This window comes from Solanum tuberosum, unplaced genomic scaffold, assembly GCF_000226075.1.
Source record: "Solanum tuberosum cultivar DM 1-3 516 R44 unplaced genomic scaffold, SolTub_3.0 scf00072, whole genome shotgun sequence".
Lineage (NCBI taxonomy): Eukaryota > Viridiplantae > Streptophyta > Magnoliopsida > Solanales > Solanaceae > Solanum > Solanum tuberosum.
Window position 1 is genome coordinate 1,213,667 of NW_006238999.1, and position 14,876 is coordinate 1,228,542.

The following is a 14,876-nucleotide window of genomic DNA, read 5'->3' on the forward strand; positions in this document are numbered from 1 at the left end:
TCATCACATTCGTTGGATATGTTAATACTAGAAAGTCCATATTTGATTACTTGTTCTTATTAGCTGAAGGATCAATTCGTGGAAGAGTGTTAACCAATTTGTCATTCTATATCTACTATGAAAGCAGAATTTGTTCCATGTTTTGAATCCACAATTCATGCATTATTATTGCGGAACTTGAATTTAAGATTTGGAATAGTCAACATCATTACTAAGCCGGTGAAAATTTATTGTGATGACATTGCAATGATATTTTTCTCTAAGAACGATAAATGTTGTATCAAACCTACGAGATTGAAGTACTTCATTTTAAAGAAAGAAATTCATAACAAAGAAGGAAAATTGAGAATATTATGATTAATTTCATGATTGCAGATTTATTAACGAATGACTTATAACCAAAAGCATATAAAAAAACATGTTCAAATAATGAGACTTGATTGTATTTCTAGTTAATGCATTTATGATATTTTGACACCTTGAGCTCAAATTTCTGCTTATACATTAAAGAATTTTTTATTTTCATAATGATATACACATTCTTATTTTGAGATGTTATATGATAAGTCTCAATAAGACATCCTTGTGGATCGTAATGTTATATGTTTTATAACTTACGAACCTAGTATGATAAGTTGTTAATATAGTAGAATATGGAATGAAGTACATAATACAAAATTATGTATAACTGTCGTATCTCACATTAGTGATATGTATGATGGACACTATAGAAGAAAATTATTTTATGTGCAATTAATGTTTATATCATAAAAAAAAATATTGATGTTATGTGGTCATTGGTCAAATTGGGAGCATGTAAGACTTATTTAGTTATAGCTAATTAATGAAAGGCAATACTAATATTTAATAAAGAATAGATTATCCGTACATCGATTATTTAATGAATGTACCGAATCAAGTCTTAATTAACCTTTATAAATTGATTCTCTCATCCACCCATTATAATTACCACATACTTTTCTATCACTTTTCAATATTGTCTACTCTGAAATGTGAAAATTATGGCAATAATGTTTTTCATCGTTGATGGATATGGTAACGTGAAGTTAAAGCAAGGAGAAAGAAATCAATTTCAAGTGGCGTTGCAGCTTTTCTTTGAAACAATTTAGCTTTAGGTATATTATGTCTAATGTCATCTCCGTAAGATTAACATGTTCAAGATCTTGATACACATTAAGTTTAAGCTTATAGTTAATTTTGTCCACTATTCGAAACATAAATAAATATATAAATAAAATATGTGCACAAATACAATATATGAGTATTTATAACTTCTAATTTAATTTAGATTTGGTTTTTTTACTTATCTAACACATAAAAGACCAAGTTCAAACATTTTATCATATATATTCAGAGTTTGTCTTGTATTTATAGAGTGAACAATAATTTTTAGAAATTTTTTTTATAGATGGTGAACGGTCATTGTATTTTTAGCCTTGTTTCTTTTTCAGTCAAATTCTGATTTCATTTTGCTTTTTCCGATTGTTGAGCCTAATCGACTCAACTCTTTTTCCTGCCTCCAGTCTCTCACTTCGTAATATTGATAAAAAAGATGTAAAAAAAGCTATTGATGAGTTGTTTTTATTCATACTAAAATGCACAATAGAGATTAGAGTGTATAACTAATTACTAATTTTAAAAGTTAATAAATGCATTATTTCTTCTAATACAATCTACCTAACCCGAGATATTTAGGTGTGTTGATCTTTATTTCAGTAATCTAATTACATCAAACAAATCATATATTTTTGAAGTCACACAAGCAAAACACTCCCGCTCAACAAATTTTCCCCGCCGGCTTTACTGTCTTCCGTTCTCCGGCGAACTCTCCGGCGACCTCACTCCGATGGATGTAATGATCTTCTTCTTCTTCATCATCATCTATCTGTATTTTTTTTCTCTCTGATTTCATTTACTTTCTCGATGTTTACTCAACTTTGTTCTTACATTTCTACTCTGTTTTGCGTGTTTTTTCGTATTTTTGGTTACCGTAGCTTTGCCCCTGATTTATTTTTGCTTTTTTCTGGAGTTGAACATTGGAAAACACGTTTGATCGTAAAATTCCGATAATTCAACTTGAATTCTATTGAATTTTTGATTTTCTAAAAAGGAAAAATAGTAAATCATTTCCTTTTTCTAACCGATGGAAGAATAACTATGTTCTTCTTCTTTTTTCGATCAGTGGAAAGATATACTCCTGGATTAATTCCGGAATTTGAAAAATAACAAAAATGTATTTGTTTCACTTTTGTCACTCCAAATTACTCACAAAAGTTCAAAAACAACTCCAATTTTTTCGCTTTGAAAACAAAAAATAGTTTTTTTCAAATATTCACAATTTTAACGACCAAACGTCGAAAATGTCTGAATATAGTCTTATGTGGTTGATGTGAGAAGTTGAGCTAAAATTTATTTTAAAAATGCAATGCTATTGAATTTATTAACTGTGTATATTCACTTTGTTTCTATAGTTTTACTCTGTTTTGTGTATTTTTTGTTTAGTTTAAAATAGCTGTGTTTGGTGTAGTTTTGAAAATATTGATTTTATTTATTTATTTTATAGCTGCTCAATTTAGTTCACTGTGAATGTGGTGTGAAATTGATCTTTTAAAATGTGATACTGAATGAATTTGTGAATGTCACGATCGAACGAGTACTAATTAAGCCGACTGTTAATGACTAGTTAAAACACTAGGAATGTTCTGATCCCTATTTGATCGGACCTCTTTAAGAAAGATAAAAAATAAACTCTCATAGTGTGGAGCCCAGCTCCAACAATGTCCTCGTAAGTGAGGTGAGGTACTTCTTTTTGTTTGAATAGGAGGTTGCCCTTCTGGAAGGTCGTGATTGGCACTTAACGAGCACCTACCCTACCTAGCAAACAAGATAACTCAACAAAGACTAGTGAAAATCACATAAATAATCGTCGTCTTATACAAACATAATCTAAGTATAGCGGAAGCCAAAGTAACGAACAATACAAACCCAACATTCCACACACACATGGAACATCTAAGATTGTTCATCGACAACATTGTATTTCCAAATGTCGAGATTATGTTAGAGTTTAGGCCATTGGAAATTTGATAAGTTCTAGTAGTTCATTTTTTGGCAGCAATTCATTGTTTGAACTTGTAAAATATTCAATCACATACATGCTTGTTTATACACGTGTAAACGACAAGGAAAAGATTATATGCAATGTGGTTGATAAGCAGAGGCGAATCTATGATTTCTAGGTAGATAACTCAACATTCAACCAAATGCATCGCTAAGGCGTCCTATAGCATGGGAGCCAATGTATAATATTATACCAACTTTAGAGATATATACATAAAATATCTAGTTTTACTGAAAGACTATGATACGTGTCCCATATTTTCACCTACAAATTCGTCCATGTAAAACCGAGCATCTCATTCTATTGGTTCAGTCATAATAATCTTTTATCGACCTCAAATTTCAGGTAAGACTGAATAAAGAGCGAGAAGAAAAGAGAAAGGAGAAAGCAGAGGCTCGTCTCTACACGATCATCAAGGTTTCTTTCAACTTTTCGTCTCTATCCTTAACTTCTTGTGTCTTTATATTTACGAAACATTTGAACTGAAATTATTCATTTCATTATCAGGTAGCTCGTGATGAAGACCTCGGTGAACAAATTGGGAAGGAGATTTATTTTGATCTTGTGAATCATGATAAAGTGTGTACATTTCGTATTAAGAAAGATATACCATTTACTCAATTCAAGGTACATTCATCATTCATGTTAAATTTACTGCTTCTACAACTTGAAATATGGAATGTAATCTTTCTGTACTTGTCATTTATATTACGTTAAAAGATAAAACTTCGAATTCTGAGGCTAATGCAGGGTAAGGGTTCACAATATAACTCATTGGTCAATCACGGTGAGTTTTGAGTATAGTATGTGTTTGATGATATATCTGTTTTCAGGAGGAAGTTGCTAAGGCATTTGGTATACCGGTGCAATTTCAACGTTACTGGCTATGGTATAAACGCAATAACCACACATATCGGCCTTATCGTGCATTGACATCCCAAGAGGAAATTCACTCTGTAAGTCTGATAATCCTATTTTTTTGCTGTGTGACTCTTGCTCTACTTGTAATATGCTTTGTATATTTCATGTTTGGTGATCCACCTAAAATTTGTTCTTAGTATGATATTTTGTAGTGGTGAAATATTTCTCGTGCTTGATGTGCTTAATGTCACACCCCGAACCTAGGCCTGGGGGACTGGCACCCGGTGCCTTAACCTGACCGAGCGAACCCTTTTATTCTAACATGCACAATGGCATAACAACTTTCTTTGAAGAACATACTTTGAAATGGAATGGAAGGCATGGGCCTCATTAGACCAAACTTTCCCATGAATGGTAAAACATTTAAGTGAGTTTACTAAGAACTTTCCTTTTTCATAAAACGATATAAAGAACATTTTCCACATACATAACTGAAATTTCGTCATAAGGAACATGTGGAGTAGTTTTCGAAACATATGCATGACTTGAGTACATTAGTCTACAAAGCCTCTAAACATGACATCTAAATAGAAATGTAGGGACAAGGCCCCAATGTACCCAAAAGATCTAACTACATCAAGAGACATGAATCGGCCCAAATACGAAGTGGGGTTCACCAATATGAGCTGGATAGGGAGAAAGATGCCTAACGAGGAAGCATGTCGCTCTGAACACTTGAACCTGCATCGTGAAATGCAATGCTCCCAACAAAAGGGGCGTAAGTATATATGGAATAATACAACAACAACAAGATACCCAGTGTAATCCCACAGTACACATGGAATAGTATTGTATGTAAATGACATAATCGACCCAATAAGCTCATGAAAGAAACATGTGACAAGATATAATGACAATATTTTAAGAACATAAGAAAACATATTTAGCATCTAGTTTAACTTAAACACTTCATGATTCTAGAATACTAACCTTACTTCTCTCGTGGACATAGTAGTATGCGTAGTAATATTTGTCATGAGTAGGTCATCGTGCGTAGCAGAGACTTAAAATATTTTCCATAAGTAGGTAAGCCTAATCAATTTGTATGTTTGCATGAATGTAGAAAGTAATAGAGTTGTTGAAGTATTGATCATTTCATCTAAAAGCTTAAATTGTTAAATATAGCAACTTTTATTTAATTAATTATATCTTCAACACAGTACCCTTCACATGCGGGCTTGATTCCTTTTGACGAGCCAGCCACATGAAAATCCTTTTTGATAAAGGTTGACAATGAAATTTGAACCTAAAACCTTTGCCTGATTAAATACTGTGTTAGAGATAGCATACTTTTGTTTAATTAATTATATCTTCAATAATATTTTTGTGGACTCAACCGGATACTTGTGCTGGTGGGAGATAGCAGATAATCGATGGAATAGGCAAGGTTTGTGCAACCTGGCCAGGACACCACTTTTAACAAAAAAAGCTATGTGGACTCTAATCCACTAAGGAATGTAATAGTTATTGCAAATTGCAAACATGCCTTGTTTCCTGAAATGTTTTGTTATGAGCTTGACACCGACCAATTTTGCCGTGCTTAGAAAAATAAATGTCTTCAGTTGCTTGGTTTCTACAATCCGTGCTTGATTAACTCCGTATTAAGTTCTTTGATGGCGTGTTCTCAGGTTGGCCAATTGAGAGGAAGTTCAAATGAAGTGAACAATGCTGAGCTAAAACTGTTTCTGGAAGTAGAATTATGTCTGGTAATAAATTTCTCGTCTTTCTTTTCAGTGATTAACTTGTTGCATGTCTTCTCTGTGAGGCTTTATCCAACATGTTTTACTTTTACGACTTATTTTTTAAAATTTTGTGTATTCTTGTAGGATTTGCGACGTTTATCTTCACCAGGGAAAACCAAGGAAGAAATCCTTCTATTTTTCAAACTTTATGACCCTCTCGAAGAGAAGATAAGGTATTATATCTTTCTTCTCAATAGCAGCAATATTTTCACTAAAGTAGTGATTTTCATGCTTGAATTTGGAATCTCCTTACGACTACACGGAGAGGTGTTTTGTACTTTTAATGAATCTAGAGTTCTAAAATAGACATCATAAAGAACTGAATGTGACATTGTACAACCTCATCCATGATGTGGATGCGGTTTTCTTGTGTTTCTCTGTTTAATTTCTTTGTTGTTTTCAGGTATGTTGGACGGCTTTTCGTAAAAGAAAGTGGCAAACTACTAGAGATATTATCAAAGCTAAAAGAATTGGCTGGCTTTTCACCTGATGAAGAAATTGATCTCTTTGAGGTTAATCAGTTTTCTTCTTCTCTACCAATTTTTTCATTTAACTCTTAATATATGATATGTGATTTTCAGATTTTGTTATTCGCAGGAAATAAAATTTGAACCTAGTGTGTGTTGTGAAAAAATTGACAGCATGCTGAGTTTTTGCGACTATCAGGTGACACTATGGTGAATTTATGCATTTCAATTTCATGTGTATTCATTTCATATGTTTTTAGCAATGATTTTTTTAATGCAATACTCTGGCTTTGCAGCTGGAAGATGGGGATATAATTTGCTTTCAGAAATCCCTTCAAAATCAATGCAGAGAACAGTATCGCTTTCCTGAGGTTCCTTTGTTTTTGAAGTACGTGTACAATTGCCAGGTATGTGTGGCACAGTCTAATAGGAGGAAAAAAAGATTTATATGCAATGTGGATGAGAATAAGGACACAGTCTAGCATCTTTGGATGAGTTTCTACTCAATATACTGCTGATTTAGTTTCTCATTCTACTGGTCTGATAGTAATCGTTTATCGACCTCAAATTTCAGTTTAAAGTGACGAAAGGGCATGATGAAACAGAACAAAAAGCAGAAGCTTGTCTCTACACAATGATCAAGGTTTCTTTCAACTTTTTGTCGCTATCCTTTACTTGTGCCTATATACTTTTAGAAAACATTTAGCTAAAATTAGTCATTTCATTTTTCAGGTAGCTCGTGATGAAAACTTTGGTGAACAAATCGGAAAGGAAATTTATTTTGATCTTGTGAATCATGATAAAGTACGTACTTTTCGTATGCAGAAACAGATGCCATTTACCAAATTCAAGGTACATTTATCATTTTGTTGCACTCTTTTCGAACATGATGAACAATTATATGTACTGTGTGAGAATGAATTCGGTTTTCCCTTGTTTATTAAAGAGGCGTCATGTGAAATTTGCTGCTTCTACAACTTAAAATATGGAATGTAAACTTTCTGTATTTGTGCTTTATATTGAGTTAAAAGATAAAAACTTCGAATTCTGAGTGCTAAAGCAAGTAAAAAATGAGGAGTATACAGACGATCATAAAAATTGAGAACACGGAGTTCTAGTGGTTAGTGCAGTGAGGGTTCACAAAATTAGTTGCGCTCTATAAACATATGTAATTGGTCACTCATGGTAAGTCTTAAGTATGGCACGTATCTTGTTAGAATAGGAATAGAACATGAGTTGTATATTGTATCCTATGTGAAAATTGATTATAATGTAGTGTCTATAAATAGACCTCAGTGTACTAATGTAGATACATAATTCAATAATTACTTCTCATGTGGTATCAGACTCAATCATCATTTATCGATGTTAGTCCCCCATCTTATATTGTCCACGCCCCAAATGTCTAGTCCTGGGCGTGCGAGGGGTGTTAGGGATGGGAGGCCTTTTTATACAGTTTTGGACAATCCTCCGATCATGAGCTAGGTCCAAGTACATTTCTTTATAATGTTTGATGGTACATCTGTTTCCAGGAGGAAGTTGCCAAGGCATTTGGTATACCGGTGCAATTTCAACGTTACTGGCTATGGAAAAAACGTGAGAACCACACATATCGTCCTGATCGTGCATTGACATCTCAAGAGGAAATTCAATATTCCGTAAGTTGTCTGATAGTCCTATCTTTCTGCAGTTTTACTGGTGATGTTCTTTGTATATTTCATGTTTGGTTTTCCACAAAAAAACTGTTCTCCTTAACTTATCCCATCACATATAAAAAACAATGATATTTGTGTTAGAACAGTCGAAGTTTGCGCAAACTAGCACCATTTTCTCCCAAAAAAAGTCACGAAGGAATGTAATAATTATTACAATCCTAACTCTGTTGAATTGGTAGGAATGTGAAGCATTACATTTGTCGCTGATAATGTCATCATTTTTTGTCTGACTATCTTTCTTCTGTAGTGCATGTTTTCGACAATCTGTTAAAGGATGGGAGTGCTTGATTAACTCGGTATTCAGTTCTTTGATGGTGTGTCTGTGTTCTCAGGTTGGCCAACTAAGAGAAAATTCAAATACAGTGAATAATACTGAGCTAAAACTGTTTCTGGAAGTAATATTATGCCCGGTAATGTGATGACTTGCTTTCTTGCTAAGTTACTCGGACACTCCAAAAATGTTGCCACACCCGTGTTGGATCCTCCAAAAATGAACTACTTTTGAAGGATCCGACACTCACTTGGGGACATTTTTGAAGCGTCTGAGCAACATATAGCTTTCTTGTCTTTCTTTTCGGTGATTAACTTGTTGCATGTCTTTTCTGTGTGGCTTTATTCTACCTGTTTTACTTTTACATTTTTATTTTTTTATTTTGTGTATTCTTGCAGGATTTGCGACGTTTACCTCCACCAGGAAAGACCAACAAAGAAATCCTTCTATTTTTCAAACTTTATAACCCTCGCGAAGAGAAGATAAGGTATTACATCTTGCTTCTCAATAGCAGGAATATTTTCGTGCTTGAATTTGGGATCTCCTCATCTATTTCTAGAAAACACGATTACATGGAGAGGTGTTTTGTACTTTAAATGGATGCAGTTTTCTAGTTTTTCTCCGTTTAATTTCTTTGTTGTTGTCAGGTACGTTGGACGACTTTTTGTAAAAGAAAGAAGCAAGCTACTAGAGATATCATCAAAGCTAAAAGAATTGGCTAGCTTTTCACCTGATGAAGAAATTGATCTCTTCGAGGTTAGTTTTCTTCTTCTCTTGCTACCAATTTTTTAACTCTTAACATTTGGTATGTGATTTTCAGATTTTGTTATTCACAGGAAATAAGATTTGAACCCAATGTGATGTGTTTACAACTTAACAATATGCTGCTGAGTCTTCGTGACTGCCATGTACGCGCAATTAATTTCCTTCAACAGTTTTTTCTCTTTACTTCTTCTTCTGGATTTATTAGCAATGAAATGTAATACTCCTCTGCCTTTGCAGCTAGACAATGGGGATATCATTTGCTTCCAGAAATCCCTTCGAAATCAATGCAGTAAACAATATCGCTTTCCTAACGTTCCTTCATTTTTGAAGTACGTGCACAATCGCCAGGTATATACGAGACACTCTTTTTGTGATATTGTCCTTGAGGTATGAAAGATTGTTACAACATTGCAATAGATTTGGATGATGGCTATGTCTTTGTGCAATATTTTATTTTGCTCACTTTGGCTTAACCAAACAACCAAACCCCTCAAGCAATATAGTCAAGACTTAAATCCATCGTCACGTAAGTCCTAACCATGAAAAGTTCCATTTTGTGTAAGGATCGATATGGTGTGATCACGTCATCACACTTTTCTTTTCTGCTTCTCATTTTGTTTTTACTTATTATTTGATAATTAGACTGTCTTTTTATGGCAGTTCTACCTTGTACCCTACTTTTCTTGTAGGAAACAATACAGTCTATCCAAACATTATATTCTCCAAAACAATACATTACGATACAATACAGTAGAATACAACAATATGAAACAACCACCCAAACAAAGTGTAAAGGTTTTCAATTTGAAATTCGAACACAAAACCTTTAGTAATAATGTATACTAATGAGACATAGACATGTTTCGAAATAGACATGTTAATGACAATTTTCCAGTTTTGTTGGAATGAATTTTCTTACTTTGCTTGGTCTTTCGCAGCTAAAAGGGCATGAAAAGCTTGTTCCTAGATCTCATTTTCCTACTAACAGACCTCGGCTGCAGGTCGAAGGTATCTCACCTACTTCTAAACACACACTCACACACTTTGTGTAGTCTTATTTTAGTTATTTGATATACATATTTACATTGATTGAGTTGTAATTTGTGTTATTTTGCACTAATTAACCGAAAAACAACAATATATTTCGAGGATTCATATCATTTACTGATATATATTGTATTTTGTTTCTCTGTTATTTATAAATTTCGCATGCTTTGTTTTTGGCAGTTGCTAAAGCGGAGACAGTAAGTATGGACGTGGATGCAGTGGCAGTGGACGGTCCAGTATCAGCCCGGTTTACATGGACTGTCCACAATTTCTCAAAGTTGAATAGGAAGAACTCGTACTCTGATGCTTTTAATGTAGGAAGTTATCAATGGTAATCAACATACATCCCATTTTTAGTAGATCGCGTTACAAATTTAATGCAAATATGATGATGATGATGATGATTTAGTATACGGTGCATCGTCTTGCAGGAGGATACTGATAGTCCCAAAAGGGAACAATGGAGACCATTTATCACTTTATTTAACAGTGGTAAATACTGCAGCATTGCCTTATGGTTGGATTAGATACACTCAATTTAGCTTAGCTGTTCTCAATCAAATTGATGACAATTTCACAGTGAGAAAAGGTCAGAGATCTCATTTCTTCATAAAAGATATGAATTTTAATTTTCGCGTGAATTGAAGAAGAGGAATTATAATCTATAGGTTTTTGCTGAGCCTGATTCTCTATAACATGGATGTCTTTACTCACATTTAATTACTTTCACTGAAAGGAAATCTTAGTAGCCTAGTCAGTTGACTATCTGAACTTTCACCTTATTGCTGAGGATTCTGTTAGAGTGTTGTAATTTGATTAGAAGGTGCTTACTATTTCGTGTAATGTTATGATCGTTATGACAGATACTCAGCTCCAGTTTACTGCAAGAATGCGCGAATGGGGTTTCATATCATTCATGCCTCTTACTGAACTATATGATCCTGGAAGAGGTTATCTTGTTGATGATAAAGTCATACTTGAAGCTTATGTTACCCTGCCTAAAAGTAAGTCACTGATTATCTATTCATCACCAATGTAGAGCATTTTTAGGGTTGTTTCGGTATGGAGATGAGATTAATAATCATCACACTACTTAATACACATAACCAAACGCAGGATAAAGTAATCATGCATTTTATCTCGAGATTATTATCCTTTACCTCTCATAACAAACGACCCCTAGTTGATGTGTTGGGTGGAAAAGTGTTGATAAATTGTTCTTTTATTAAAACAACTCAAATATCCTAATCTTTTTAGAGGAACAACAAATATTTAATGAAGAGAAATTTAAGAGTCTTGTTTTTGGGAAAGGTATTTTATGAATTGAAAAATATTATAGGATAAAATATTAAGAGTTTTGGTAAAATTAGAAGTGTTTATAAGTTGAAAAGTCATAAAGTTGGGAGTGACCAACTTATGACTTTTGGCTTATAGCACTTTGGATTAGCAAACACGTAATATGGTAAATGATACTTATAAATCAATTTGATCAGCTTATGAGCTTAGCCAAACACCCTCGTAGATAGGCAAATATGTAATGCATATCGATCACAACACTTATTCATTACTTTTATTTGAATGCAGGTTGTTTAAGATAGACTATGAGGCCCACTGCTCAAACATAGTTATCGAGAGCAGAATATGGTAGCGGACTTGCTTACAATGGAAGAGGTGGAAAACAAATTTTTGATCATTTTATCTATATGCTAGTTCCTCCAATATCTGTTGTGGAAGCTTTATTAGCGTAAGCAGATAAATTAGGAATTACTTTTGCTAGACAGTTATCGAATAATCTTATTACTTCAGTTTATGACTCTGCTTCACATGGAACTAGGTCCACAATGACCCTATGTTTCGTTACGTTGCATCATATTATCTAGAAGAATATATATATCATGACTATTAGTATAGTTTAATAGTTATGATCATCAATAGTCATGAGAGTAATACAAATAAAGATAATAAGTTCTTATGTTAAAGAATCATAATCATAATATATATAAAAGAGAACCTTAGGCCCGCCTACGTGGTGCCACTACAAATCAAGATTCTCTTTTAATGTATTTTATTTCCAAAACTAGCCTTCTCCTTTTATGAAAAGTTGTGACTTTTATGAAAGGTTGTGACATTTCCGAAGGGTTGTAACTTTTTCCAAAAGAGTTGTGATTTTTCCGATAAGGCACAATAAACATTTGTTCACACTACCCTTTGTTGTTTATAAATAGTGGAATTTCCTCTCATTTTAAAACAACGAAAATTCTGAACTACTTCTTCTTCTTCGGGACAATTAAATATTTGTGTACTTTGCTCCTGTTTGGTGGCTCACTGACACCATTTTTTTTGTATCAATACACTGGTGAATAGAATCGTTCTATCCTGAGAGGATCTATTCCTTTAAACCTCGGGGTACTAGAGGGGAATAATTTCCTTAAGGGGACACTGTGCATTCAGTGGGCTCGATTTTTTCCTTTTTGTTCCATTCTATTGATATAGATCCTGGTATGTTTTTTACCGTCATTAATTTTTACTTATATTATTAATTGTTGTTTTTGAGTACATGATTTAAACTTTGTTGTTTATGTGTTTGCAAAGTTATTGTTATAAGTATTTGTTAGTATAGATTAAATAACAAACGTTAATTGAGTATTTAAGCAAGTTTTCTCTATTGGAATTGTTGAAGGGACAATAAATAAATTCCTTACAAATCTCTAATTTCTTCATCAACAACGTCATTCCTTCACATACAAGGATGTGATTTTTTGTTCTTTAGAATAACTTTGCATGCCCATATTTTTTGGTATTTATGTTGTTGTTATCTATTTTTACTAAATTTTATTAGTAAATATTATGAGTACTTTAAGAATTGAAAGTTGATTGAAGTGTTGGTCAATTTTTTTATGTATGTTATTTCAAAACATAGGAACTTTTGTGGTAAGAATGATTTGTTATCATCATTGGATATCTCATAGTTTACTCCATTTAATGTATGTTTTTTCTCGCTATTTTGTTGTCTCCTTAAAATTGTATTGATTATTTTTCGTTTTGTATGTATATGATCTCACTTTAACAAAGCTTTTGTCCTTTTAATGTTTTTCTTTTTTTCCTTCTCATTCGGCTCTTCTAAATATTTTTTGTGTGAGTTATGACTATTTTCGGCAAACTTAATTTGAAAAATATGAAAAAAAACGTACTCTAAATAAAAGTATTATCTTAAGCTACAAAAGATATGTCTATTAACATAAATTTGTTGTCCTTCATGTCCCAAGTCATTGCTGAGCGTTTGAGTTATCTAGGTTAGACTCATTTTTTTTATGTTCGAGAATATTTCTTTAACATGAGTCTAGAATCCAACATTTTGATCTACTTGTATTTTCATAATGCAACAATTATACATACATATTTCTGAAAGAGTCTTAAAATTGCATTGATAAAGCATCTAGAAGGGCCTTCAGAGCAGCAGTTTAATGAAGAATAAATTTCTAAAATCGTCAACAATATTATTTTGTTGTTGTTTCAAATTTATTTTTCTACTTCTAAAACTTTTGTTAGAGTTACAAAGTAACAATAACGAAAAGTAGTGAACGTTTGACCTCAGACAAGTAGATTGTCTCTAAAAAAAATTATTTATGTTGTTGTGGTGTACAGTTTTTAACGGTCTTAACTTATTTATTACTAATATTGATTATCAAAAGCATTCACATCATTTTATTTTCACAAGGAGTTATTCTAACCATAAAATTATCAGATTCTATATTTTTCATGTACAAAAAAATAGAAAAAATGATGTTTTATCGCTACATAAAAACATCACTCAATTTTAACAAGACAATTATATCATCAAATATATATTATGATAAATTATGTAAAAGATAACTATGAGGGAGAATCAAGATAAAAATGAGTAATATTGGTCAATGAGGCATGCATGATGCCACATCATGATGTTTATTTTCAGCTATGTAAAATACATATGTCAATCAAGACATTTAAATTAATCGATAATGTAACTTATACTCCTTCCGTTTAACAATAGTTGTTCTTTAAATAAATAAATTTTAAAAAAATTCTAGCTAGTGGTGGCACTACGTAGGCGGGCTTAGAGTTCTCTTTTATATAAATATATGATAGTTGTCCAACAATATTTGTTCAATTTAAAAAATCAAGAGATAATTTATCTTTTGTGTCTATTTTCCCTACTATTTATCATATAACACATTTCTCAAAGCATTAAATTTAATAAAGTCAAAGGATAATATAATAATTTTACCCTTATTATTTATTGTTTCTTAAAGGGTATGTCAAGTCAGTAGTAGGCAACTATTGTTGGACAGAGGGAGTATATTGTCACACCCCGAGCTACCTCTGAGAGCGGACACGAGACCTAGGATCACAAGTGACCCCAAGCTAATCATGTTGGCATAATCATGAGCATACTAAAGATAAACTGAGAAATAAAACTGATGCGGAAGCTAATAATAAGTAAATCTGAAATTATGGGGAATACCCATATACTAAAACTGAATATCAAATCTGAGAGGTTAATACAAAAGAAACATCAAACTCAAATACTAAGTTGAATCTAACTATGTCTGAAAATAGTCTCTAACTGACTAGAAGTGCTAAGACATGCCCCAACTAAGTCTAACAAAACTGAAACTAAAAGATTGAAATAATGAAAAGATAACATGACTATTGTCCTCGAAGAATGAGGACTCACCAATGATGCAGCTGAACTGAAGATCGTGAATTGATCTAAGCGTGATCTAGATGTTGAGAACCTGAACCTACATCACGAGAAGATGTAGC

At 32.7% G+C, this 14,876-nt stretch overlaps 2 protein-coding genes across 2 annotated transcripts; both read left to right on the plus strand.

The window, feature by feature from the left end:
- Positions 1 to 2,798: 2,798 nt before the first annotated feature.
- LOC102596416 (ubiquitin carboxyl-terminal hydrolase 13-like) lies at positions 2,799 to 8,854 on the plus strand. Its single transcript, XM_015308035.1, has 13 exons — positions 2,799 to 2,806; positions 3,137 to 3,245; positions 3,476 to 3,559; positions 3,650 to 3,769; positions 3,976 to 4,098; positions 5,692 to 5,769; positions 6,403 to 6,471; positions 6,569 to 6,679; positions 6,847 to 6,915; positions 7,005 to 7,124; positions 7,805 to 7,930; positions 8,320 to 8,397; positions 8,657 to 8,854. Exons 1-13 carry the CDS (start codon positions 2,799 to 2,801, stop codon positions 8,852 to 8,854), a joined length of 1,293 nt encoding a protein of 430 aa, XP_015163521.1.
- A 376-nt stretch (positions 8,855 to 9,230) lies between these two features.
- On the plus strand, positions 9,231 to 11,109 carry LOC102596747 (ubiquitin carboxyl-terminal hydrolase 12-like). The gene is made up of 5 exons (XM_006345945.1): positions 9,231 to 9,371; positions 9,962 to 10,031; positions 10,251 to 10,401; positions 10,502 to 10,659; positions 10,934 to 11,109. The coding sequence occupies exons 1-5, from the start codon at positions 9,231 to 9,233 to the stop codon at positions 11,107 to 11,109; spliced, it is 696 nt and encodes a 231-aa protein (XP_006346007.1).
- The last annotated feature ends 3,767 nt before the right edge of the window (positions 11,110 to 14,876 follow it).